The following is a 26,209-nucleotide window of genomic DNA, read 5'->3' on the forward strand; positions in this document are numbered from 1 at the left end:
GAGAGAGAGAGATGCTAAATGAAATATGCTAAACGATACACTCTAAATGGGGTTTTCAGGCTTTCATTTTATTTTTAATTTCTTACCATACAGATGTGATCTATGTGCTTCATAATAGGGATCAGCTCTTTAAGTATTCATTTCTTACACATGGGTGGGTTTTTATAAGGTTACAAAAATCAACGGTACAAAATCTTTATAAATTTTCAAGCCTCCAAATATCATTATTTTCATCAAAAACACATGATCCAGGTATGGATTCCGTGTAAATCAACCTGAAAAAAAAATACCACAAAAGCAAAAAAACCCATTTAGGAGATATCGTTTAGCATATTTAGATTATCATATGACACCTACTCATTACTCTCTCTCTCTTTATATATATATATATATATATATATATATATATATATATATATATATATATATATATATATATATATATATATATATATATGAGAACTCAACATATTAGGCTCCATTTCTCATCTGCCCCATAGGTTTTACATATTTTATGACAAATCTGAACCGTTAGACGTGTTTAACATGCGAAATTTAGTGGGAGCGGACTATAGGATCATGTTTTTTCGATAAAAAATATAATTTTATGAGCTGAAAAAAATTGGTACCTTCATAGCCATTGATTTTGGATTATCAAAAAAACTTGAATACAAGTCAACTTCAGGAGATTCAAAAGCTGGTTTCCACTAAACAAAACATATAGATCACATCTATGATGTTAGATGTGAGAAAAAATACATAAACTTGAAGTAACGAAAAAGGAGGCCTAAGGAACACATTCCTCTCTCTCTATATATATAACTGATCATATTAGGTCCCATTTCTTGTTCTGCCCCCATGGGTTTTAAGTATTTTATGATAGATCTTAACCGTTAGATGTGTTTAACATGCTCAATTTAGTAGTAATCAACTTTTGGATAATGTTTTTTCGATGAAAAAACATGTTTTTTTGAGCCAGAAAAAATGTTTCCTTTATAACCATTGATTCTGGATCATCCAAAAAACCTGTAAACATGTCCGATTCTGAAGATCCAAAAGCCATTTCCCACTAAACAAAACCTATAGGTCACATCTACGTTGTTAAACGTGAAAAATACTTTAAACTATGATTTTTGAAGTGGCCTAAGCACAACTAACAAAAAAAAAAGGCTTAAGAAACACATTATACATATAAAGTGTTTGAAGATTGTTTGGACCAAGTGAAGCTTTAGTCTAATTTTTTTTTATCTACGGATTTTTAGTGGCAGTCTTGACCACCGCTAAAAGTATGGGCAGAAAAATGACGCTTTAGCCGTAATTAAAAAATTGTGTTTAGCTGGGTTTGGCTAAACACGAGAAAAGTCCAAATCCTAATCTCAATCCATTGGCGAATGAACCGGATCAGAACATGCCCTAGCTGCATGATCGGATCCGTATTAGTAACATGATCCACTAATCTAGTTCGGGTCAAGTGTGACCCAGTCCATATCCACCAGATATGCAGAAGAAGATGTCAATCAATATGTATGCAAGTTGAAAAGAGCACTCTATGGATTGAAGCAGGCCTCTCGGTCTTGGTTTGAGAGTTTTTTGCTGAAGATACAGAAGCATGGTTTCTCTCGGTCTCTTCTAGATCACTCATTATTCATTTACAAGGAACGATATGTCACCACTCTTCTATTGATATACGTAGATGGTATCACTGTCACAGGGAACTGTAGAGATCATATTGAGGAAGTAAAAAAGTTATTAAATTAGAGATTCAAAATGAAAGATTTGGGAGATCTGTGTTATTTTCTTGGAGTTGAAGTTGATAAAATGGGCGATACACTTACTCTTACTCAACACAAGTACACGATGAATATTCTTAGTAGGGTAGGCATGAAGGATTGTAAGCCATTGACAACTCCAAGCTTCATCCATCAAAAACTGAGTTCTAAAAAAGGAAATTTATATGAAGATTCTACTAGGTATCGTAGCATAGTTGGCATGCTGCAATACCTGACTTTTACTAGACTTGACATAGTGTATTCGGTTAATCAGGTGTCCTAAAATATCTAAAGGGGATAGTTGGTGATGGGTTGGTGTATAGGAAAAGCGAATCAAATCAAGGTGCACATGAAATTACTATTTATGCTGATGCTGATTGGGGATTGATCCAGATGAGCGACGATCAGTGTATGGTTATTGTGGTTTTATTGGATCGAACATGATCACTTGGAGTAGTAGAAAGCAAAAGGCCATTGCTAGGTCAAGTACAAAGGCTGAATACATGTCAATGGCTGCTGCTACTGCTGAGGCTACATGGATAAGACATCTCCTAGCGGAGATAGGAGAATCAATTGCACGATCACTATTGTTGTGTGACAATCAAAATACTATTAACATGTCTTTTAACCCTATTTATCATAGTCGAGCAAAGCACATTGAGATAAACCAACATTTTGTCAGGAAAAAGGTTGAAGAAAAAGAGATTGAACCTGCCTTTATGCGAACTGAAGAGCAGGTTGCAAATATATTTACCAAAGGGCTGACAAAGGACAAATTCTGGATGCTGAAAGGCAAGTTGTTCATGGTCCGACCATGTACAACTTGAGGGAGGCTGAAAAGAAGACGCTATTGGATCTTGGCTCCAAGTCGGGTTTGGGTAGAACTAGACCCGACTTGTATACTGGACCCTTTCAATAATGTTGTATTTCTCCTATTCATTAGAGGGTATTTTTGTACCATAAAATTATATTAGTCATGTATTTATAACCTAATGCTATGGAAAACACGTTGAGTTGTTCAGACGTGAAATTGCAGTCCCTTCTCTTCCATATTACTCTTCTTCCTTCTTGCACAGGTGAGCGTGAAGGCCATCACGTTTTAACAATTTCCACCACCACCACCACCACCACCGTGCCTTCGACATTAAGTCATCACTACCTCATACCTAATCGTCACAAGTTTTATGCCTTCTATTCATCCTCCCACTCACCATTTGATTTTCTTTCTTTCTAGTTTAAATAGTTTGTGATCAATCATTCACTTAATTATAAATAAAGGCAAGACTTCTTTATAAAATGTGTTTTTATTTATGTTTGTAAATAATAAATAAAAATACATCCAAACAATGCTTAGAAGAACCTATTCTTTTTTTCCCTTTTTTTGACAAGGAGAACCTATTCTTGATAGTGTCTAGTTTGCATTAGCTGGAAGCATGGGTACTAGGCCAGGGAAACCGTTGCATTAGCTCATTGATGCTAGACTAGGAAAGCCATATTCGCCTATTCAGAGAATAAAAGCAGATTGTTTTTATAATAGAATAAAAACAAATTATAATTTTGAATATCCACAATATTTCAAGCTTTTTGAGAGCATGTAGGATATGTAAGGTCATGAATAATTTGTATTGTTCGGAAAACCATTCTTGTAATACAAAACTAGGCATTTTCAAACATGTGGAAACACCTTAGAACATCTGGTTTCCTTCAAATAAGAAACACATTTTCATCTAAAAATAAGTGGATACATATTATTCATTTAAAATTTGTTAATGATAGGAGTACCTACTCCCACCTAATACAAGCTTTAGATTTTCAAATTTCTTAAACTTTTTTTTTGTTAATCAGACCCTGTAGATATGATCTATAAGGGCTATTTAGTAGAAAACAAGTTTTGGATCATGTGATTACAGCATAGATGTATGTTTTTTAAGAACTTTAAAAATCAACGGCTCACAATGTATCGAAATTTTATGACTTAAAAAATCTTTCTTTTATGTCCAAAAAACATGATCCAAAGCATGATTCCTATCAAATAAACTATGTTGAGTACATCCATAAGGTTTAATTAAGATGATACAACCTACAACCTACGATCATGTTTTCTAGCATGTGGGAGTAGGTACTCCCGGCGCACCTTAGCATTACTCTTTAAAATTCATCTCTTGTTTAAATTAGATCATTCTTTTTACGTTGAAAAGGATATATGTAAGGTGAGGGGAGGTAATGTCGACGTATGTTGAAAAAGATGTCCTAGTCTTTTCTGACTGCATTGTGTACTTTGTTTATTGAATCTAAGGTTGTAAAATACTCATGGTAACTAGTATCATATTTTTTCAAGCCAGACGCCTGGGTAGCCTTGGGGCACATGGAATCTCTTGTGAATCAGCAAGGACCCTGCAAGGCTAACTATTCCTAGGTGGCTGACAGCGAAGTATTACTGCAAGGGAAAAGGCAAAAATAAACCCCATGAGAGAGAGAGAGAGAGAGAGAGAGAGAGAGAACATAAAACCTTAAAGCACTCTCTCTCTCTCTCTCTCTCTATATATATATATATATATATATAGAGAGAGAGAGAGAGAGCCCAAAAAAGATCAACATTACCCCTCATGAAGATCAACAAAAGGTTGAACCCATAAACCCAACAAGAGAGAGAGAGAGAGCAAACCTTAATGCACCCTGACAATGGGAGGATAATTTGATCTCTGAGCATGTTAATGTTAGAATTCGAGAACAATGAAACCTTAAGCTCCTATGCAATGAGAGGATAACCATGATCTATGATCTTTGACGACGTGCAAGGCTATGCCACAAAGATACGTCAACACGGGGTCACATGACACGAGTTCGACTCGTAAGTTAAAAAAAAATTCAGGAAACAGGACATTCAGATACAGAGAAATTAATTTTGAATCAATAAAAAACTATTTTTGATATTTTAATAGTAAAAATACATTTTAGTAAAGTAATATTAAAAAGTATTAAAACGTTATTAAAAATATTAAAACAATGTCTGTACATGTCATCCATGTTGGCATGTCCGAGTGTGTTGTCCGCTCATGCCACCGTGTACCTGTGATATAGCGTGCGGGTGGGCAACTCATAGGCCGTGCTACGAGGTTGATAAGATTATAATCTATAAAGCAAAATCGATGTTAACTAATAACAGAACCAAATAAAACTATGCACTCTCAGGAATCAAAATAACACATTAATGGTGTCTAATAAGTTTCAATTTTTTTTTTTTAAGTTTTATGATAAAAAAAATTCTATCCACAACTTCAATGGTCGTCATCATATTTTCATTTACATCTTATTTCTTCTCAAAATCATCACTAACATTAGTTTTCTTATCATCAGCCTTTCTTACTCACTCCTTATTAATTCATTTCACATCATCATTCATCTAATATATCAAAGTTGTTAAACTTACGGCATCAAATTGTTCTCTATGCGTTTGTAATTGTCTAAAACAATAACATTAATATCCATGGTTCTTGATATCATACTTTATAATCATAATTTCATTTCCAAAATTTAAATAAAGTGCTAGCTACAGCTTTTCTGGTAAAATTTACAATACTGTCCTCTTAACCACAAGTTATGTAAGTGCAGATCATCAAATCATTTTTACACTAATTTAGACTTGCTCAAAGGCGCTCTAGTTTTTTTTTTTAAAAAAGGCAAGCTGGGGTTAGTGAGACCCCCACCAGTTATTATTCAACCTACCATGCCACTGTGGTTTGAACCTGCAACGTCCCACCACAAGGAGACGTGCACTGACAGATCCTACCAACCATGCTCTGGTTTTGTTCTTATTCACACTACAAGTTTGGCTTAAGATGCAAGTTCTTCAAGTATGGAGCATCATTCTCAAACCTATTTTAATAATTTTGTATCATTAAAAAATATTAGTTATCTAATTATAGATAACCAAGGGTATGTTTGGTTTCTTGTGGGGTGCTGTGCAAATGAGATTCACTTTCTAAATCTCATGAGGTCTCATTTGCAAAAGGATTGCTTTTGGGGTGTTTGTGCACAACTCACTTTTTACGTATGGTTGCTTTTGGGGTGCTGCACAAATGAGATTCACTTTCTAAATCTCATGAGAACTCCAATGTCATGAGATCGAACCAAACATACCTTTAGTGTTGAAACATTTGACAAATTTATACACATACATGTACGGTCATATTGAGAACTTGACGTGCGTTTTCCTATCTTGGACATGCTTTAAAATGGATGAATTTATTTATTTTTGATAGGCAAGCAGGGATTAGGCAGACCCCCACCAGTTATACATCATACCTTTGTGATTTGAACTTGCTCCCAACACAAGGTGACGTGCACTAACAGCTCCTACCAAACAAGCAGAGCCACCGTTGGTAAAAGAAAAAAATTTCTTTTCATTGCAATGCAAAACCATCAGATTTTACCATTGTTTAGAAACTTAATTGAACAACGAAATTTCTCATTATGGTTACTCAATAAGCAAATAGGACAAACACTTATATCCCCCCTTCCTCTTGTAAATGCATAGATGGTTGTTTTCCATTAGATGCGTATTTCAGGTAGATATACCTGTACATGGAGAGAGAGAGAGAGAGAGAGAGAGAGAGAGAGAGAGAGAGAGAGAGACCAACATTGCACTCAACAGTTGAATTATGGTGGACCAGAAGTAAAGGCGTAAACCAAACACACAAAGCTGGTCCCATCCCATGTGAGAATTGGTTCCTCTGTTCCATCACTTTTTTAATGTGCCTACTCACGTACATTCACATTCTTCCATGACAATGTAACTTTCTATTAAAATCTCTCTCTCTCTCTCTCTCATATGAATTATTAATACTCCACAAAGTAGGAAGAATTGTAGAAAAGAAGGAAAATATATGCTTCTTTCCTTATCTTTCTTTTCTTAATGAATCCATGTATATTAGTTTCTTCATTTGCTTGGGAAGCAAAAATCATAGCCTATCATGAAACCACCTGCTTTTTAACCTGCATATATACATAAGGGCCATCATTCTTTGTTCCTACACTAGCTTCTTAACAGCATGATGTATGCATACGGAGAGGAAGCACTGAGATGTTCCTTCCACCCCACAGAGGTCATAGTTGGTATCTGTGCTCTTTGCTTGAGGGATAGGCTTCTCATTCTAGCATCCAAACAAGGGAAGTATGCATCATACAGAGATACATCTACAAATGTCTTTCCAAAGAAGCCATCTTCCTTTCGTAAGGTGTTCGCATTGGGATCGATTCTTCGGCATCGGAAATCTAATGACGTTGCAGACATGGATGATTCTACCAGTCTTGAAGGTTCACGGGCTTTCATTTTCCTTTTATATTTGGTTCAATTTCAGCTATGATACTGCTTTCCATGTTTAGCTCCTACATCCTAGCGAGTATACATTTGGATTAAGCCCAAGTAACTTTGTCGGCCCATCGGAACTCTGCTTGTCTGGTAGGTGCAACTCATGAATGTCACCAAGTTGACAGGACGTCACTAGTTTGAAACCCATGAGTGTGCATCCTTTGCTGCAAGACAGAAGCTGAGTGTACTCCCTAGCAGCAAAGGGGATCTAAATTTTTATGCCAATGAACTTGGTGAGCAATGCATTTTTCACTTTTTATCCAAAAAAAAAAAGCCTCTCACCTTTTAGTCCTGACGAAGAAAGGGTTCTAAGAAAACCTTAGGCTTGCCTATCCAAATCCTGTCATACTTGGTTGAGTAATTTAAATCCCTTTTCCCACTTTTTTACTTCATGGTTGAATATTGTTGTTCTAATCCATCGTACATATCCAATGGCTAAAAGTGTGCTCATGTTTTACATACAATCCTCTTGACCATTTTGAGCTGCTTGTCTGGCCATGATACAAGCTTCCCTACATTTGTTTTGAACTTTTAACCTTGAAGAAGTTAGGCTTAACAAGTCATCTCAAATTTGGTTGATCTATAGTCTTATATTATTATTATTATTATTATTATTATTATTATACCAACTGGGCTCCGCTTGTCTGGCAGGAGCAGTTAGTGCACTTCACCTTGTGTTGGGATGTTGCAAGTTCGAATCCCAATGGTATAGTTGTATGACTGATAGGGGTCGGCCTAACCCAAGCTTTCTACGTTGAAAAATTATTATCATTATTATTATTATTATTTTCGATAATGAGGAGAAACCATTGTTATGCTTCAGACGTCCAGTCATAGTCAAGAGGCACCATACGGATCCAGAATGGAGGTTTTGCAATTTTTGGCTGTTCTGGATTCTATCTGGATCTGACTCTCCATGTATTTAGCTGTTTCGGATCCAAACCGTTTGCATCCCTATCGACGTCACCCTCTCTTTCAGTGCCTGCAGTGTAAAACTCTACTAAGACTCTCCCAACCCACTGAGAATAGTTTTCCATTGGCTTCAACCTTACTGTAAGAGTCGCACAATCTGAGTATCAAACTCTCAAGCGACCCATCCTTGTGGGATCACATCTAACCATATTAAAGAAGCAGCTTGAATTTTTTGTGATTAATAGGAAAACCATTTTGAATTTTGATTAATAAGAACATCATTTATAACTTTGAGATGATGTTTTTGTTGTTAGTTACTCAAAAGTATGGTTCAATTTCTGCAGATTCTTATATATCTATCAAGTTCGAGAACAATGACCAAGCCTCATGGGACAATGGAGTCCCAAGCCCACGGTTCTCCTGGGAAGATGACCTCCCTTGCAGCCACAGTTCCAACAAGAATAAGACTGTGGTAGATCACACTAGACCACGTGTCATGCTGAGGTGGCAAAAGAGGATTGGGTACCTTTTCCAGCTTGTAAGGTGGAAGAGGTCAAGCAAAGGGAGCAACTTTCACATGGCAGGCAAATCAGAGGCAGTTAAGAGCAAGAGAAACTGGTTCACAAGACTCTCATCAAAGAGGATTGTTGTGGATTGAGCAAAAGCTAGAAAGAAAAATGAATCAAGGGTGCGTTTGGATTTATGGTTCAATAGGCTAAAACTCAAAATTCTCAATGAGGTGATTGTGAATTCAGGTTTCTTAGGGAAAATAAAATCTATATGCTTCATCAAGTTCCAAGAATTCAAAATACCATATGTACAGATGTTATTTAGGATTACAACATAGAGAGTCCATGTTTGTCCTTAATTTAGGGAAGTGAAGAGAAATATGAGGAGTAACAAGCCCACAAAAACAAAGACTGGAACTCAATTAGAATTCTCGTCTCCTTCAAAGGGCACCCTAAAAGGAAAAGAGAGTATTTGCACGTATGGTTTTTGCATAGTTACCTAAAGCGCCTCCCTAAGGGGGGAAGTGCGCTTTCAAAGCAAGAAGAGCAAGCAGAGAAAACCTCATTCCCATAAGGGTGCTTCCCTCTCGCATCCCTTTTGTTTACTACTCGGTTCCTATATTGCTTCTCCCTCATTTTCCCTTTGTTTCTTGTGTTTTTTATGCTAATATTTATTTTTTCGCTTCCTCCTTATTTCTCACTTGCTTTTTTATCACTTTTCATTCGTCTCTCCCTTGTTTTTTTTGAAAAAAAATATCATTTCATGCAGCCAAATATATAAGGAGCTTGGTAACGAGGGATCACCAAGAATCCATTACAAAAAATGACACAACAGAGTATCAAATACAAACAGAAAATAAGAGAGAAGTTAGTGGACGTCATGCAACAGGAACCTCGCCTTACCAATTCCGTGCACTCCAACCCATTGCAAACCTAAACCTGACCACTTGAACTGCAACCGCTTCAGCAGCTGGCCCTAGATGAGCCGATGCAATATTTAATCTAGATTCTTCTTTCCTTGAAAAATCCTATTGTTCCTTCCTAACCAAACCATTCTCCACAAAAGAAGCAACAAACAACGCTACACGAAGATCCATCGAGAACCCCAACTGCTAATTTCTGCTGTAATGATTAAGAGGCGCAGAGGCTTATTTGACCCCCATGGAATGTGCTTATCCTCCCAAAGGAAACTTACTAACAGTTTGATCGAAGTGCAACCCCAAAAAAGGTCGTGCGTATCTTCCACATGTGCTAGGCATAAAGAGCAACGACTAGGATAGCAAAAACCTCTCTTCCTCAAATTCGCCTCCATCAAAATTTTATCTAGGAACACTAACCAACCAATAAAATAAGTCCTTGTTGAGAGACCAACACCCCAAAATGCACGATCCGAGAGCTATTGCACCATAGGCTCAAAGACATGCTCAAAAGCTAGCTTAAGCCGAAGTGTGTTACCCCCATTCGATTTCTATGATAATTGGTCCAAGACCTCATTGAGCAGCATGGGGGAAAGGAGACTCATAACTTGCAGCCATTCATGAATAACTAATTGAGAAGATGCAACCCTCAATGTTATGTTCTACCCATCATTAGCGGGCCATCTTTCTACGACAAGGCAACACTTATCTCTAGCTGCCCGGTAGAGGGAAGGGAACTCCTTCATAAGTGACAACAGAAGAAGCCATGGGTCCTTAAAAAAAGAGTGCTCCTCCCATTGCCAACCTTCACTATAGATCCATCCAAAAAATGCTGAATTTCTTTGCACCAAGATTTCCAAATTCTGGAACCCACTTAACACTTATAGCTACCAGATCACCTCCAAAGCCACCCATGCAGCCTATATTTGGCTTTGACGACCACAACCCATTCCTTATCCCCACAGCAAAGAGACCAAGGCTATTTAATATGGAAGGCCCCATTCAACGTGCATAAGTCCCGAATGCCCAACCTCCTATTATTGATGAGTTTAGAGAGGATATCCCAAGAGACTAGGTGAGGAGCCTTGCAATCATCGATACCACCCCAAAGGAACTTCTTCAACAATCGTTGCAGCCTTTTTTCCACACCTCTAAGCATGCTAGGTATTTGAAGGTGAGAGGAAATGATAATCAAAACATGACTTAATAACAGCCTAGGGTAGCAAGAGAGTGCCCCAACCAGTTTTTCAACTTTTTGTTCACCTTATCCTCCACCTTAGCCCAATGTGAGTCCTTGGTGACTCTCAAATGCAATTAGACCCCCAAGTAATAGATAGGAAAAGATACGCTCTTGCAACCAAAGATGATAGGGGAAACCATAGAAACAACCTCATCTGCATTCAAGAGAGTAATATGACACTTGGATTCATTCATCCATAGGTGCCACAAATTCTAAAGTGAAGCCTCCCCAAAGATGAGGATATCATCAACATAGAGCAAGTGAATGAACATAGGGCTACCAGGCAACAAAACACCTTTATAAATCTCATTTGAGGCAGTGGCATTAAGCATAGAAGTGAGACTTTGTATAATAATGTTAAAGAGAAGAGGAGAGAGAGGATCTCTCTACTTAAGGCTGCAAATAGGGGTAAACTCCTCCCCCTATAACCGAAGCAGGTTATATGTCCCCCCCCCGAACAGAGGAGTTAGCTACATCTCATGTTCGGGGTCCCAAAGAGCACCACATATGTAAGCATGTGCGTCTCGTATCCCCATGTTTGTCAGCATTAATTAGCGTTGGAGTTTGATGCGATTGCAAAGACTTAAGTACCCTCTCCTCCATTGGTGCAAAAAAAAATGACGATTCTTGAAAATGAGTGGTTGTAAAGACAAAAATTCCCTTCATTCAAAAAAGAAAAAACAAACAGTTCAAAAAAAGGACAAACATTTCCTCCATCTCGAAAGTCAAGGATGATGTTGACTCTTCAAAGTTGAAAAAATAACAAAAACGACCTTTATTCAAAAAAGAAAAAACAAACAGTTCAAAAAAAGGACAAACATGTCCTCCATCCAGAAAGTCAAGGATGATGTTGACTCTTCAAAGTTGAAAAATGACAAAAATGCCCTTTATTCAAAAAAGAAAAAACAAACAGTTCAAAAAAAGGACAAACATGTCCTCCATCCAGAAAGTCAAGGATGATGTTGACTCTTCAAAGTCTACCCAGCGAAACGAACCTTAATCGTTTCGCCGATGGTAATCCGGCAAAACGATGGTGAGCCGACGATCCGATGGTCATCCGACGAAACAAACTGAATGCAGCATCGTTCAACTTGATGAGTTATGGAGCCTGATTCATAGTTTTTGCCCTTACAGAAGGGGGTTTGGGGGCTCCTCCCAGCGTGGGTAACATCATTCAACTTGATGTGTTGTGGAGCCTGATTTAGAGGCTCCCCCCCGACGCGGATCCCGCTGCGCAGACAGCGGGCGAGGGTCCAGGGGGGGCCGCCCTTGGCTGGGGCTCGGGGGGCAGCGCCCTCCAGACCAATTTTTTTTGGGCCTTACAACAACAATTTATAGTATTATCGGGCTTTCCTACAATGATTTATAATATTTTCGGGTCTTTTGCAAATCGCTATAGCGATTTGTAGTGTCTTCCACAAATCACTATAGTGATTTGTAGTGTCTTCCGCAAATCGCTATAACAATTTGTAGTGTCTTTCGCAAATCAGCGATTTATAGTGTCTTTTGCAAATCGCTATAGTGATTTGTAGTGTTATTCAGTAAACAAATCGCTCTAAATCGCTACCCGAATTAGGACCAACTTGTCAGGGCCATATCTCCCTAACCGGAGGTCATATTTCAAATCCGTAAAAAGTGGTGTCTTTGTTATTGAGTCTAGTTTATTTCTGTAAATTTTCAGTGATTTCTATTGTCATTTCATTCTCTATTATTCTGTGTTATTTGAGTTGCACAACACCATTCTTGCTTGACATCCACATCTTGATTCTAGCATGCTCCTTGTTGGATTTTCCATTGATTTCTTCCAACCTTGCTTGAAACAAAAATATGTATTTTTCACCACGATACCCTGTGCATTTTTTGACCACGACACCCGGGACCCGTGCCGGGGGAGCCCCTGAACCCCCCTTCTGTAAGGGCAAAAACTCTAAATCAGGCTCCACAACGAACAAGGGAGTTAGCTACATCTCCTGTAAGGGCAAAACTCTGATGTTACCCACGCTGGGAGGAGCCCCCAAACCCTTCTCCTGTAAGAGAAAAACTCTGAATCAGGCTCTACAATGAATCAAGTTGAACGATGCTATCCACGTTGGGAGGAGCCCTCAAACCCTCCTCCTATAAGGGCAAAAACTATGAATTAAGCTCCACAACTCATCAAGTTGAACGATGCTACAGTCAGTGTGCAGGTCAGTCGGTGTTTGATGGAGCAATATAGGATCGTCTGTTGGATGTGCACAGAAGTAGAGAGAGAAGGGAGAAAGAGTGAGAGGGTTGATGTTCATGGCCTTCTCCAAGGAGAACTCTTTGCCTCCCTTGATTCCCTCTCTAGAGAGAGAGAGAGAGAGAGAGAGAGAGAGAGAGAGAGAGAGTTTTACAGTGTTTTACGGAGAAAGAAGAAGAAGACTTTGAAGAGTCAACATCATCATCGACTTTCTGGATGGAGGACATGTTTGTCCTTTTTTTGAACTGTTTGTTTTTTCTTTTTTGAATGAAGGGCATTTTTGTCATTTTCTCAAACCATCACTTTATGAGAAGAATAGCAAGAAAGGGTACTGAAGTCTTTGCAACCACACCAGATTCCAATGCTTAGTGATGTCAACATACACGGGAATACGAGCCCCATGTGTTTGTATACGTGGTGCTCATTCAAAGCCCCGAACACAAACGTGGGATTCAGTGAATCATCCGGAGAGAACATACACCACCCTCTCCCCTATAACCATTCAAGCTGATGATAGTAGAACAAGAAGACATAAGACATTTCACCCAAGAAATTTAACAAGCACCAAATCTCATTTTCCTCAAAGATGCCAATAAGAAGTCTCAATTGACAGAATCAAAAGCCTTAGAAAGGTCCACTTTCAAAACAAAGGATGGTCTCTTAGACTAGTGAATATGATGCAAAGCTTCATAGATCAGTACTACACCCTCATGTAACCGTCTCCTAGGAGTAAAGGTATTATGAATAGGCAAAATAATTTTATGAATGACCCTTTTCAATCTCTCTGCAAGAGCTTTAGAGATAATCTTGTATACACAATCAAGGAGGCCAATAGGTCTAAGCTGGCCAATATGCTCAACACCCTCTTCCTTTGGAATTATGATCATTAAGGTCTGGCAAAGCTCCCAAGGAAGCTTAGCATTATCATAAAAATTAAACAAATAATTGTAGGAAATCATTCCTGCACACCTCCCAGATGAAGCAAAAAGAATTGATGAAAAAACTATCAATACTTGACGCTTTAGAAGAGAGCAACATCCAAACCACCTATCTTATCTCCTCACTAGAGAATGTGCACTCAAGAAAGGAAGCATCCTCCACAGAAGGAGGGAGAATACAATTACTCCGACAGTGTGAGTAATGCACCATAACACAAAAATGCTCTTTAAAGAAAGAAGTTACCTTTGATAGAACCACATCTCCCTCAACCTGAACACCATCAATATAGATAGCCGAAATATGGTTTAGTTGACATCTGGAGAATGCATATGAGTGAAAATAGGTGGTGTTTGCATCCCCATGTCGTATCCACTTCACCCGGCTCCTCTGCTTCCACCTATGTTCTTCTCGTAAATGCTATTCTTTAATATTTTGAGATAAACCTTCTTGGGCCTTGATGCGACAACTCAGTCCCAAGGGATTCTTGTAGGACACACAACTCATCCTTTCATGATGCAATTAGATCAAACTTTGCCCATCCCTGTTGCCTTGACCATTCAATGATTTTAGACCGAACATGTTTTAGCCTCTTTGCAATGCACATAGCTACCAAGTTACCATTAGGGTCTGTAGACCACTACTCTCTAATATGATCAGCAAAGATCTCCTCCCTGAGCCACCAAAGCTCCAATCTGAATCCCTTTGAGGTCCTATGTGATCCTTCCCCTCACTTGATACAAATAGCTGCATGGTCTGAAATTGAGCGAGGGTCTATTGAGGCAAGAATGTCATGATGAGTCTCCAAGAAGAAAGATGACCACAAATCTATTCAATTTTCGTAAACAAGGTGGATTCCTCTTGTTAGACCAAGTAAAATGCCCACCACTAAGAGGCAAGTCCAACATATGCCATTTCTTCAAAACAACTGTGAAACTACGAATCCCATGGGTAATATGATGCACATTGTTTGCATCATCCAAGGAAAGAATGGCGTTGAAGTCACCATCAACACACTAGGGTAACTCTGAACGCACCCCCAGTTGGTCTAGTTCCTGCCAAAATAACTTTTTGTGGTCACTTGTTATAATACCGTATAAAGATGTCAAGTGAAAGGCCTCACCAATGCTTTGAATCGAGAAGTCAATCCTGATTGAAAAGCAACCAATATGCATGATAAAACCCATGCAAGAGTCCCTCCATAATACCAATAACCTGCCTGATCGGCCTCGGGATGGAATAGACACAAAATTGTCACCCCCATCCAACTGTCTCTCCCGTGTTTTATTCATGTATCCTTTTTTGCTTCTCTATATGCTTTCACAGTCACTTTCAAAATGACTCCTGTTTTATGCTTCATATTACTTTTTAACACTCGCCTTTCCACTTTTGCTTCATGCATCGCTTCTCGTATCCATTTCACTTCCTGATAACTATGGGTTTCTACCACCAAAGTGGTATCCTATGTGGTAAGCAGGGTCCTGTGCCAAGCTGAAGGACCAGGTTTGAATCCCTTTGCCACATGGGGCTTAAGAGATATCTGGTAGGGGTCTGCCTAACCCCAACTTGATTATCAAAAAAAAAAAAACTATGGGTTTCTAGTCCAAGAGAATCACTATATAGTATCTCAAGTGTTGCATGTATACGTGGTATTGTAAAGCAATTGACTACATAATTGAGACATTGAGATTGAAGAGAAGGGTACCTTTTCTATTGTTTCAATTTCCTTTTAGGCTTTGATTATTTTTACATGTCTATAGTGCATCCAGGTTCATTGAAGTGGACAGACAAACAAGAAAATGACCAAATAATGTGGAGGGTGCATGGGGCTCCACTGCCCCTGTTTGGATAATGAAAGGCAAAAATAGGTTTCTTAGAAAACTAGTTTTGCTTTCAAACCTAGTTTTTGGCAAACTTGGTTTGCTGAAAGCCAAGTTTTGTTCATGTTTGGATGACCCACAACCCCAAAAAAATAAAGAAAAATAATGGTTGGCCATTTTGTGGCCAACCATGAGATGGAAAATGGATGGCATGGTAAAACCCTACCTTGGAGGCACTAGGCTGACTATTTTCCAGCAGGTGGATGACCAAAAAATAGTTAGAATGCTAAAAACTAAACAAAGAAAAAATACAAGCAAAACAGGTCAATCGTATTCTGGCCAACTACCAGCCAAAAATTTGCAGAACTGGTGCTGACCTGGCCGAGAGGCACTAGCTCAGCCATATTTTGGCTGGAAAACAACTAGAAATGCCAAATGCTTAAAAAAGGGAAAAAATCTACAAAAATAAAAGAAAAAATATGTTGGTCATTTTCTGAACGATCACCAATTAGAAGATGGCTAGCTAGGCTGGTGTGACCCTGGTTATGAGGAACCAGCACAACCATTTTCCGGTCGATAACTAGCCAGAAATGTCAAAAACTAAAAAAATGCCAAAAACAATAAAAGTAAAATAAAAAATAAATGAACAATTTTTTGACTGAAAAATGTCCGGGCTGGTGCTTGCTAGCAAATGCAGCACCTGCCTAGCTGTCAGAAAGTGGTAAAAAATGTCACAATTAAAAAAAAGATAAAAATAAAATAAGAATTAAACTTGCAATTTTTTGTCCAGCTACCAGTGGAAAATGGTTGGGCCGGTGTCGTCCTAATTGAGAGGCGCCAGCCTGGCCACTGTTTGGCCAATGGCTGGCTAAAAAATGGTTAAGACGGGTAACAAAGTAAAAAAACTAAAAAAAAAATCTGACCATTTCTAGCTAGAAAATGGCCGGCCCGACATCACCGATGCTAGGGTAGCACCACGCCAGCTTGAAATGGCTAGTTTTTGTTGCAATATTGTGGTAGTGGAAAGCAGAGAAGAACTGAAGGGTGGCACTAGGGGTGGAGAAAGGAAGGCCATGATAAACCGAGTATGGAGATGAGAAAACACTCCCTACCAAGTTTTTTCTGTTTCAGAAATGTCTTCCAAACATTCCAAAACTATGTTTTTGAAGTGAAAACCCGATTGAGGCTCAAAATTGGTTTTTAACTAGGCTTTGGGTGTCATCCAAATGACCCTTAAATATATGATATTTTATTGTAGATGCGACACTTTTCTCTTGGTTGCACATTTTGGCGATCCAAAATAATCGGTGGTTTATTCCCAACAAAAAAGGGAAAAAAACATTAGCTTTTTCAAGAGTATTTTCATGGTGAAATTTTTATATTTTCAATTACTTTTGCTTTAAAGAGCACTGTAATTTTCGTGTGAGAAGCATAATTTGAACACTAGTAGATCTGCAAATAGTATATGAATCTAGGATGTCAACCTCAAGAAGAACAATAAAACATGTTTTCCATTTAAGAGGGACCGAAAAAGAATTGTCTTCATATGTGTGTTTTCAATATATAGAAAGTAAAAATAACAATAGTGAAGTTATTTGTTGGGACATGATAAATAAGAGGTGACCTAAAGGGTGAACTACAGCATGAGATTGATAGGTTGAATAATGTTCACTTAAAAAATGAAAACATATATTGGAGATGGACAAGAAAACATAGTTGAGAGTGTAACGCCCCCAAAATTTTAACCTTAATTATTGTTTAAATATTAAAATTTCAAGACCATTTTTTTATAAGTATAAGTAAATCAAATCTTATAATACGAAAATGATTTTAAAAAATGGTTAAGACTTTAGGTGTGGTTACACTAAAGATAACAATCAAATAAAAATATACAGGATATATACATTTCAAACCATATACAATATAAGACTGAAATATGAAGAGTTTTAATTTGATTTCAAATCAGAGTATAAAAATAATAGTTCAGTCTCTACATTATCAGCCTATATGCATTCAAGTTATACAAGTCATCGCATAAATAAATATATACATTCATTGCATCATTTTCATATGCATTCATAATTCTTATAAACACTAAGTCAAATCACATTTGACCATTCCAGTGTAAAACATATATACATACTTTCTAAGTAATTTAGTTAGATATTCATGACACATCAATCATGATACATAGCTGGGATATATTCACTCAGACAATCATAATGCAATCATTTGCAACAAAACTATATAGGCGTGCTGTCATTCACCTAATAAGTCAACCTAGTCATTTGTAGGTGTGATGTGTTATTCACTTATACGCTAACATAAGCATCACAATCATAACCTCATAGGCATGATGTCATTCACCTAATAAGTCAACCTAGTCATTTGTAAGCGTGATGTGTCATTCAACTATACGCTAACATAAGCATCACAATCATAACCTCATAGCACGATCTAAAATTAATAATGATCTAATTCTCACATCTAAGCTCAACATATATTCATACTACAATAGAAAAGTTAAATCTATAGATTCACAACTGGCTATCTCAATAAACTCAGAATATCATCATAATTCATCATAATATTTCATTTATTCATAATAAAGATTTACAAGATCTATGCCGGATCACCTGGTCTAGGAAATGTACAACCTCACAAGGAGTTACCGCCTTAGATGAATGGTCTGCCTAGTCTTGGACAATGCATTTCCTCACAGGAATATACCATCTTCGCGGGCTACCTGCTTTTCGAAAATGCATTTCCTCATAAAAACTTATTGCTCTAGTCGGATTACCTAATCTGGTCATGCACACCCTTATGGAGAATCTTTTGGGAACAACTCTTCAATGAGTACCATATCCTATGAAAACTATTGTCATACATACATCAATACAATTGACCACTCTCAGGATCTATAGCCATCATCACGGGCACAAGCATGTATATAATCAAAATGCATTACATCGCATATCACTTTATATGACATCTAAAATTATAAGATCACACATTTAATCAATACGTTTTCATGAATCATAGTTCGCTATTGAACTTAAACATTTATCACATACATTCATAATTTTATATAACGTGACATTTAAATCATATCATAAAGAAGCATATTATTCTATGCATCATATCATCACCACAAGGAACATTGTATTTCGTAAATTGAACCTCGAAGCATGCATAAATAAAATATGAGTTCTATGCATGCATACATAAGCATACACATTTCATAATACGAAGCAACTAAACCTCAACATACATAATTCCTACATAGTTCGAGTTATGCACACAGGATTCAAGTCATATATGCATTGTTTCACCATATGAATCAATATGCAAAGCAAGCATTTCATGCATAATGTGTCTCACACATAGTATATATATATATATATATTAATAGTATTCACACAAATCATGCTTCGTTCATGAGAGCACGTGACGTATCACTCCATGCATAACGATCTTTACATAATCCTATCATGAACATGATTCTATCTCTCATGCTTTTGTGTATGATTACACACTTATTATTTTATACTAGCATTCAATATGGTTATGTCAAACACATTAATTTATGCAACATTCATTCACACAAATGCATGCTCAAACATGTACATGCAACAAACACTTCATATTCCGCTATCTAAAATCATAACGAGCATGATCTTCGAACTATGACAAGAAAATCACTTTTATTCTCATACATTTAAATCAAGCTCAACATGATCTCCGAACTACAATCACAACACTCTTAGATATCTACAACTAAGTGTTGTGTGTGAGCAAAAAAGTGTTGCATATAATAAAAATAAATTTATTGGGTGATGTATTTGCACCACGTACTTACCACAGGCATTTTATTCAATTTGCATTTCGCATTGTATTGCATTCAATGCACATTGACTTATAGTTGTTTTGATACTTAGTGTAAGTATTACATTTTTAGTATAACATGTACTCAAATCAGTTAAATATATAGGCAATCATAGCACCTTAGATATCCACAACTATGTGCAGTGTATGTGCATAACTTGTATTTACAATTCAGTGAAGTATTTAATACAACAACATCATGTTTACGCAATTAATGCTTAAACATGCTCTCTACAAGTTCAGTTAAGGAAACTTACTTTAATAATGTGAAGAACAACAAATCAACACTCAAAAGTCTGAGGAGTTTCGAAATTCGCAAAGATCGCTCAAGCAACGATGCACCGAACACTTGGTGCGCGGTCAAAAATGCCAAAAGCTCTAAAAATATGAAATCCCCCCAAATCCAAAAAGATAGGGTGAACCACCAATAAATATTAAATGATGAGCAGAAAATGCAGCATGCACCAATATCTCCGTCTCATCAAATTTGGTTACTGCAAAATATAGATTAAATATTTTAAATAGTACTTTTGATTAAAATAACCAAAATAGCCATTGGTTAAAAATTAAGATTTTTAACTTACTAAATTCATCTAGTAAATTTCAAAATTCAATGATATCACACCAATATTTTACAAAACTCTTAAAAACATGTTTTGATAATACGTAATATAATTGATTGTTAAATATCTGAAATAGTTTTAAAAATATCAATTTTACCCTTGTTAGTTAGAAATGAGTAATTGAGTATTTAAACACCAATAAATAAAAATTAAACAATAAAAATATAGTTTTAACTCAAAGATAAAGATGAATTATTTATTTATTTATTAATAATATCCAAAATTTACAGGTTTTACATAAAGAGATAAGTAGGGTCTTGTGTTAAGTTGAAGACCTAGGATCGAATCCCACTGGTGCATGGGGTCTGCCGTTGCTTTATAATGATTGGGGCACATAAGGTTGGGTGGTCATGGTTTTACTTCACAGGGAGGCTTTTTTGCCAGCCAATTAGCTTAATGGTAGATCTGGCCATGATAACCTCTCCATTGTGTTAAAAGCTGTGAGGCTCTCAGCTACATGAATAGTTCAATATGCTCATCATCACCTAACATAGAAATATAGATCATGTAGCTTGAATTGAAGATTATGACCAAACTTCTCATTAGGAGGGTAGATGGATTCATCTAGATGAGATTCTACCTTTTATTTATTCATGAGATCTAAGTAATCCAAGGGTCAATCAGGTGCAATTACATGTGCACACTTTGTGTGTGTTGTTGCACCTGACTGCCTTCCACCTCTCCACGCCTATGTATGCTCTTTACTTATTTATCAGAAAAACAAAAGACTGCAATTGGTGTACAGGGTTTAAAGTCTATCAATTGTTACATACTTTGTATAGTTTTGATAGGACTAACATAAGCAATAGTTACTGTAAAACTCATTTTTTGGTTAAAATTTAACACAATCAGTGAAAAGGAGAATGACAAGACTTGGAAAAATCACCGCAGACTGGCACCCATTGACAGACGCGGGAATTTTTTGTATACAAATCACAGTTAGTAGTCGTTCATTAATGAACATGTAGGGGTCTACCTAACCCCAGCTTGACTATCAAAACAGAAAGAAAGGGAACATATGGCTAACCGCTTGACGTTTCAAAAACTTAAGATAGACGCCTAACCTTTTCAAAAAATTAACTAGATGATCACTTGATTTGCTTTTTCTCTAAAATTACTTATTTACATTAATTAGTATAACCACAAAAATAGTGTTCTAAAAGTAACATTCAAGTGAGGTGGTATCCCATGTGGTAAGCAGGGTCCTGTGCCAAGCTGAAGGCCCAAGATCGAATCCCTCTGCCACATGGGGCTTAAGAGATATCTGGTAGGGGTCTGCCTAACCCCAGCTTGCCTATAAAAAAAAAAGTAACATTCAACAAGTTAAAACAAAAAGGGTTAAAAATGAACATTTTCAAGAGTTAGCAGTTGGTGATTAAAAAGCAACCCAGGGGGGGCCATTAAGTGACCTGGTTCTCGGTGAGGTTCCATAACAGCAACTCAGACAGGCTTTTTTGAGCAAATTTTTAAAAATTTAGGCTTCTATCTTAATTATTTGAAAACTTCAGCCACTAAAGATCTAGCCGAAGTAGGTGAATAAAAACAACTGAGGCAGCCCTTTAAGCAATTTTTAAAAATTTTATGACTCTATTTTTAAATATTTGAAAACTATGACAGCTAAAACATAAATTTGAGATAGGTTAGGTGCCCATATGTAAATTATCAATATGGTTTCAATTAGGCTCGAATTCTATCGAGGATCCATTTGGATGGCTGAACATACACGTCATGGGCATGGATGTCCCCGCTATTCATATCATTGTCTTGTAGTATCTAGCTAAACTTGTCCACAACTTGCTTGGTAGAATTGTTTTTTTTTTTTTGTTTGTTTTTTTTGACAGAACAGTTGTTGGTATCATCAAGGACAAGGAGGTCTTGTCAATTCTCATAGTAGAAAAAGAAGTGGTAATCCGTGCCATTAAGTCCACTTTTGTCCTGAACAAAAGGACAGCCAGCTCTCACCAAATTAAAAGTCTTTTCTGTCCCTCGGATATTCTCTGTTCCATAGCTTTGAAGCTTGTCTTGGATATTCCGGCACTGTGTCTGCATTGATTCGTATACCGATGTTGTCAGTATCGGCCTGAATTGGTCTGTATTGAAGGCAGAAAATCGATACGATACTAACCTGAATCGGCTATTTTTTAATAAATATAAAAATGCTTTAAATTATTTTTTAATATTATTTTAATGATTTTAACACGTGTTACATTCTGATTAACACAAAATATTTTTTAATTAGTTTTTAGCTGATTCAGACCAATTCACTTGAAAATCGGTATCGACCCATCCACCTAATCATTGGCCAAATGATTTAGGGCTGATACCGATACTGACAACATTGATTCGTATCATAAAGAGTTCGTTCAAACTCTTAAGATATGCTTGGCAAGCTCGAGCATGAACAACCAGTGTTTGGTTCAGTTCAACTCGTATAAGCTTGTTAATATATATATATATATATATATATATATATATATATATATATATATATATATATATATATATATATATATATATATATATATATATATATATATATAACTTTAGGGTTCAAATCCTACTGTAACAAGTTTGAAATCTTATTTTGTAAATGATCCAGTTTGAGCTCGGTTTAGCAGATTTACGGTCTAAATTCTATTGTTTTCAATTATGAAAAAATATATATTTTTGTAAGTGATCTAGCTCGTGATCGGCTCATTTAGTTTGAGCTTTTCACGAGTTCAAGCGCAGCTCAGCTCAACACAAGAAACTAGCCGAGCTTGAAAAAATATCCTCTGTTGGGTTCTTTTACAGATATATATTTGCCTTGTATCTGTATCTAAGTAAAGTATAATTCCATGATACAAGGAAAGTCACTGGTATATTTTCGTGGAAACCTAACTAACAACACACAGTGATGAGTAGCTCCTAAACAGTTTTGTGTCCTAAACCATCTTAAATACTTTTAAAAAATATAATTGCACACATTTTTTAGCTTAATCCTAACCTGTGGATGTGTTCATCATTACTTATTCACTAAAAATCATGCTTTGGATAGAATCAATTTGATGAAAAACCTTAATTTTTATTTTGTCAAGTTTTGGTGCAATATGACTGTCTATTTATTGATAGCTTTAAATACATATCTAAACACAAAAAATGCCTAATATAATGCATGTTTTCCATTAAGTGAGCCACAGAGAATACTTTCATGAGTTCAAATTAAGCAAACACCCGAAACTGTCATTTGAAGATGTTTAAGACGGATTAAGAGATAAGACTATTTAGGAGCTACTCCTCTCTCTCTCTCTCTCTCTCTCTCTATATATATATATATATATATATATATATATATATAGGAAATTGAAAAGAGGTGTTAGGGCAATAACTTAAGAAAATTGTGAGATCTTTTGTGTAAAAAGAACGATCCCGTACACGTCATCTTGGCTGCTTGGCTTTATTCCGCTTTTTTGCATTTTCTTTACTAGTTTTACATGCATATACACCAGCACACATATAGCAGTGATGATATGATGCACCAAGTGCACCTAAATGCATCTATAAGCCATAAATCTTCACATCTTTTGAGTTCCTTTGTCCATGAAACCATACAGATATGATATACATACATTGTTTAGTAGAAAATACATTTTCAATCATGTGATCGCAATGTGCACACAAGTTTTCTAAGATCTTCAAAAATAAATGGCCAAAGCATGAGACGATAAGCTGCCTGAATCCTAGCTCATATTAAATACCTCATCCATTACAAGAAAAATTTTGTATGTGAATTAAATGTATACATATGTGGTGCTTTTAGATCAATATTTTGCTTGTGTTGTTGTCATGAATTTTAGTTCTTTGGGACAAATCAATATTCATAAATAAAAATACTCAAAAACTTATTGTCGATCCTTTATGAGAAGCTCGCTTGAAAAGATTGCTTTTCCCATATGAGAATGACTCTTCGAGAATAGAAATATCTTTTTCATGTTAAAAGAATTGCACTTTTTTAAATTATGTTTTTATTCAATTCCTACATTATTTTTTTATTAAAAAAGCAATACAAATATTGTTGACAATAAAACTTACTCTTCTAAATGAAAACCTCAAGTTTTAACTGCCTTTTGTGTCATTACCTACTCATTTCCATTGTTACTTCTTACTTGCTTCGCCACTACGTGGCCTCACCTAGTTGGTGCCAAATACCTGTGTTCAGGCCCGATCATCGAATCCGCTCTATTCTTTTCCACCTCCAGTAAGAATCCTACTTTTCATGAAAAATTTTTGTAGCCCCAAAGGTGGTTCGAGTAGTGAGGTGGGGCCTTGGCCTCTAGACGGGCAGTCAAGGTTCAATTCTCATGGGCATTAGGCCCCAGGAGCAGGGGTCCTAGCCTCGAAGTTTTATGCTGCTGGCACGATGACATAGGTATGGAAGGCTGAGCTAACACGAGCAGGATTTCGTGCCGGGTGCAGTTTCTTCAGGTTATAAATAAAAAAAACTCCTTGCAATAACTATTGATAGCGACGATGGCCCGAGAGAGTGACACAATCAAGTGGATCCACCTAACTCCAAATGCACAAATGTGAGAAATCAAGGTGACTTGTGAAACCATCCACAACTTCCCATACTGGTCCACTGTCATGGATGCCTTGAATTCAAAAGGCCAGGAAACAAGATGACAATTCCCACTGGCTGGTGCCCGTCCACTACTAGCTGCCAGTGCCTTTTCTTTGGAGCCACCTTTAGCCAAGGGACCATCCTCTTGTGTCTCTTAATTGGGGTATGGCAAAAAGTTGAAGAGTGTGGCCAAAACCTAAAAGCTTGCTTAGCAAAGAGGCCATGGTTCATAAGGTATTATGACATATGGACAAGTAGAAGAAGGCTAGCAAATTTAGAATCTAAACAAAAAATTGGTTAACTTAATCATCCAAGCAAGGACATTGAAGACACCCTCACCTGCAAGCAAAGGTTGCATGTGTACAGTGCATCGCCTATGTGTGTAGTTTTCAACCAGGTTTTCAGTGTCATCCAAATGGGTCCTTAGCTTTAAATAAATAATAATTCCTGTCGGACCAACATGTAAAGTTGTTTGATCTAGTCGCATCGATTGCTTTGATAATTCAGTTCATTATGTTGCCATTATTGAGAAGGCAATCATAAGCTATGCTTAGGCATCATAAACATTTGCACATTATGCCAATCACATAAAGTCCATTATTGAGCCAATGGTCCAACTCAAATTGCACTCAGACATATGTGCAATCATGAATCACATTAGCTTAGGGTACTTGTATTAATGAATAAAAATGTGACTTCCTTTTGTAGTAAGAACAGACAATAAGCAGTGTTATGGTTTGGTTTGGGTCAGAAATAGAGTCTGTAATGCGTTGGGGTATCCATTATTGCACCCTGACATGTTCTAAATAAAACCAGGTGCAATTAGAAAAGCTGTTAGCTCATTCAGCCAAATAAGGGAATTGGGTAAGTCCATTTGCTACCCACTTGGGCAAATTTCCTCGAACACGGATCACATGAAATAGGATGGGTTACATCATACATTCAATCCTAGTCATCCAATCAATGGCTAAATGGTTCTTCTGGATGGCTAGGATTTGGAGCCAAAGATATATAGTCAATCAATGTCTAAATTTCTTCATTCAAGTTGGAGCCAAAGATAACCAATATTTGGATTTGATGGACACGGTGTCTGTGAGTTCACATACATAGCTATTTTGAGTTGGATCCATGTTTATGTGAAAGTGTTCTTGATTACGGGTAAGCAGATCATCAATGCCATCATCCTTCGAAAGATCAGCACACATTCTGTAGAGACATGAATCACAAGAAATGAACGGGTCTGTGATATGCCAAATCACTGATCCTTGGTGTTTATGCATCGTCGATGTCTATTCATTGTGCAAACGCGTGGCACTTACTCTGATGGCCCACATGAATATAAGATGATCTCTTGAATGGATGGTTTTATTTTGTTTTATAGGCAAGCTGGGGTTAGGTATCATTGG

The 26,209-nt window shown here is 36.9% G+C and overlaps 1 protein-coding gene across 1 annotated transcript; it reads left to right on the forward strand.

Annotated features, from left to right (window-relative positions):
* Nucleotides 1-6,820: 6,820 nt before the first annotated feature.
* On the forward strand, nucleotides 6,821-8,728 carry LOC149817092 (uncharacterized). The gene is made up of 2 exons (XM_089987028.1): nucleotides 6,821-7,085; nucleotides 8,397-8,728. The coding sequence occupies exons 1-2, from the start codon at nucleotides 6,821-6,823 to the stop codon at nucleotides 8,708-8,710; spliced, it is 579 nt and encodes a 192-aa protein (XP_089843154.1). The 3' UTR covers nucleotides 8,711-8,728.
* Nucleotides 8,729-26,209: the final 17,481 nt, after the last annotated feature.

The sequence above is a fragment of the Nuphar pumila genome, chromosome 14 (genome assembly GCF_984573655.1).
Source record: "Nuphar pumila chromosome 14, dmNupPumi1.hap1.1, whole genome shotgun sequence".
Classification (NCBI taxonomy): domain Eukaryota; kingdom Viridiplantae; phylum Streptophyta; class Magnoliopsida; order Nymphaeales; family Nymphaeaceae; genus Nuphar; species Nuphar pumila.

Excerpts from the sequence above, each read along its gene's own strand:
- LOC149817092 (XM_089987028.1), top strand. The coding sequence starts at position 6,821 with ATGATGTATGCATACGGAGAGGAAGCACTGAGATGTTCCTTCCACCCC. Across the intron at positions 7,086-8,396 it reads TGATTCTACCAGTCTTGAAG|ATTCTTATATATCTATCAAG; the intron begins GTTCACGGGCTT and ends CAATTTCTGCAG.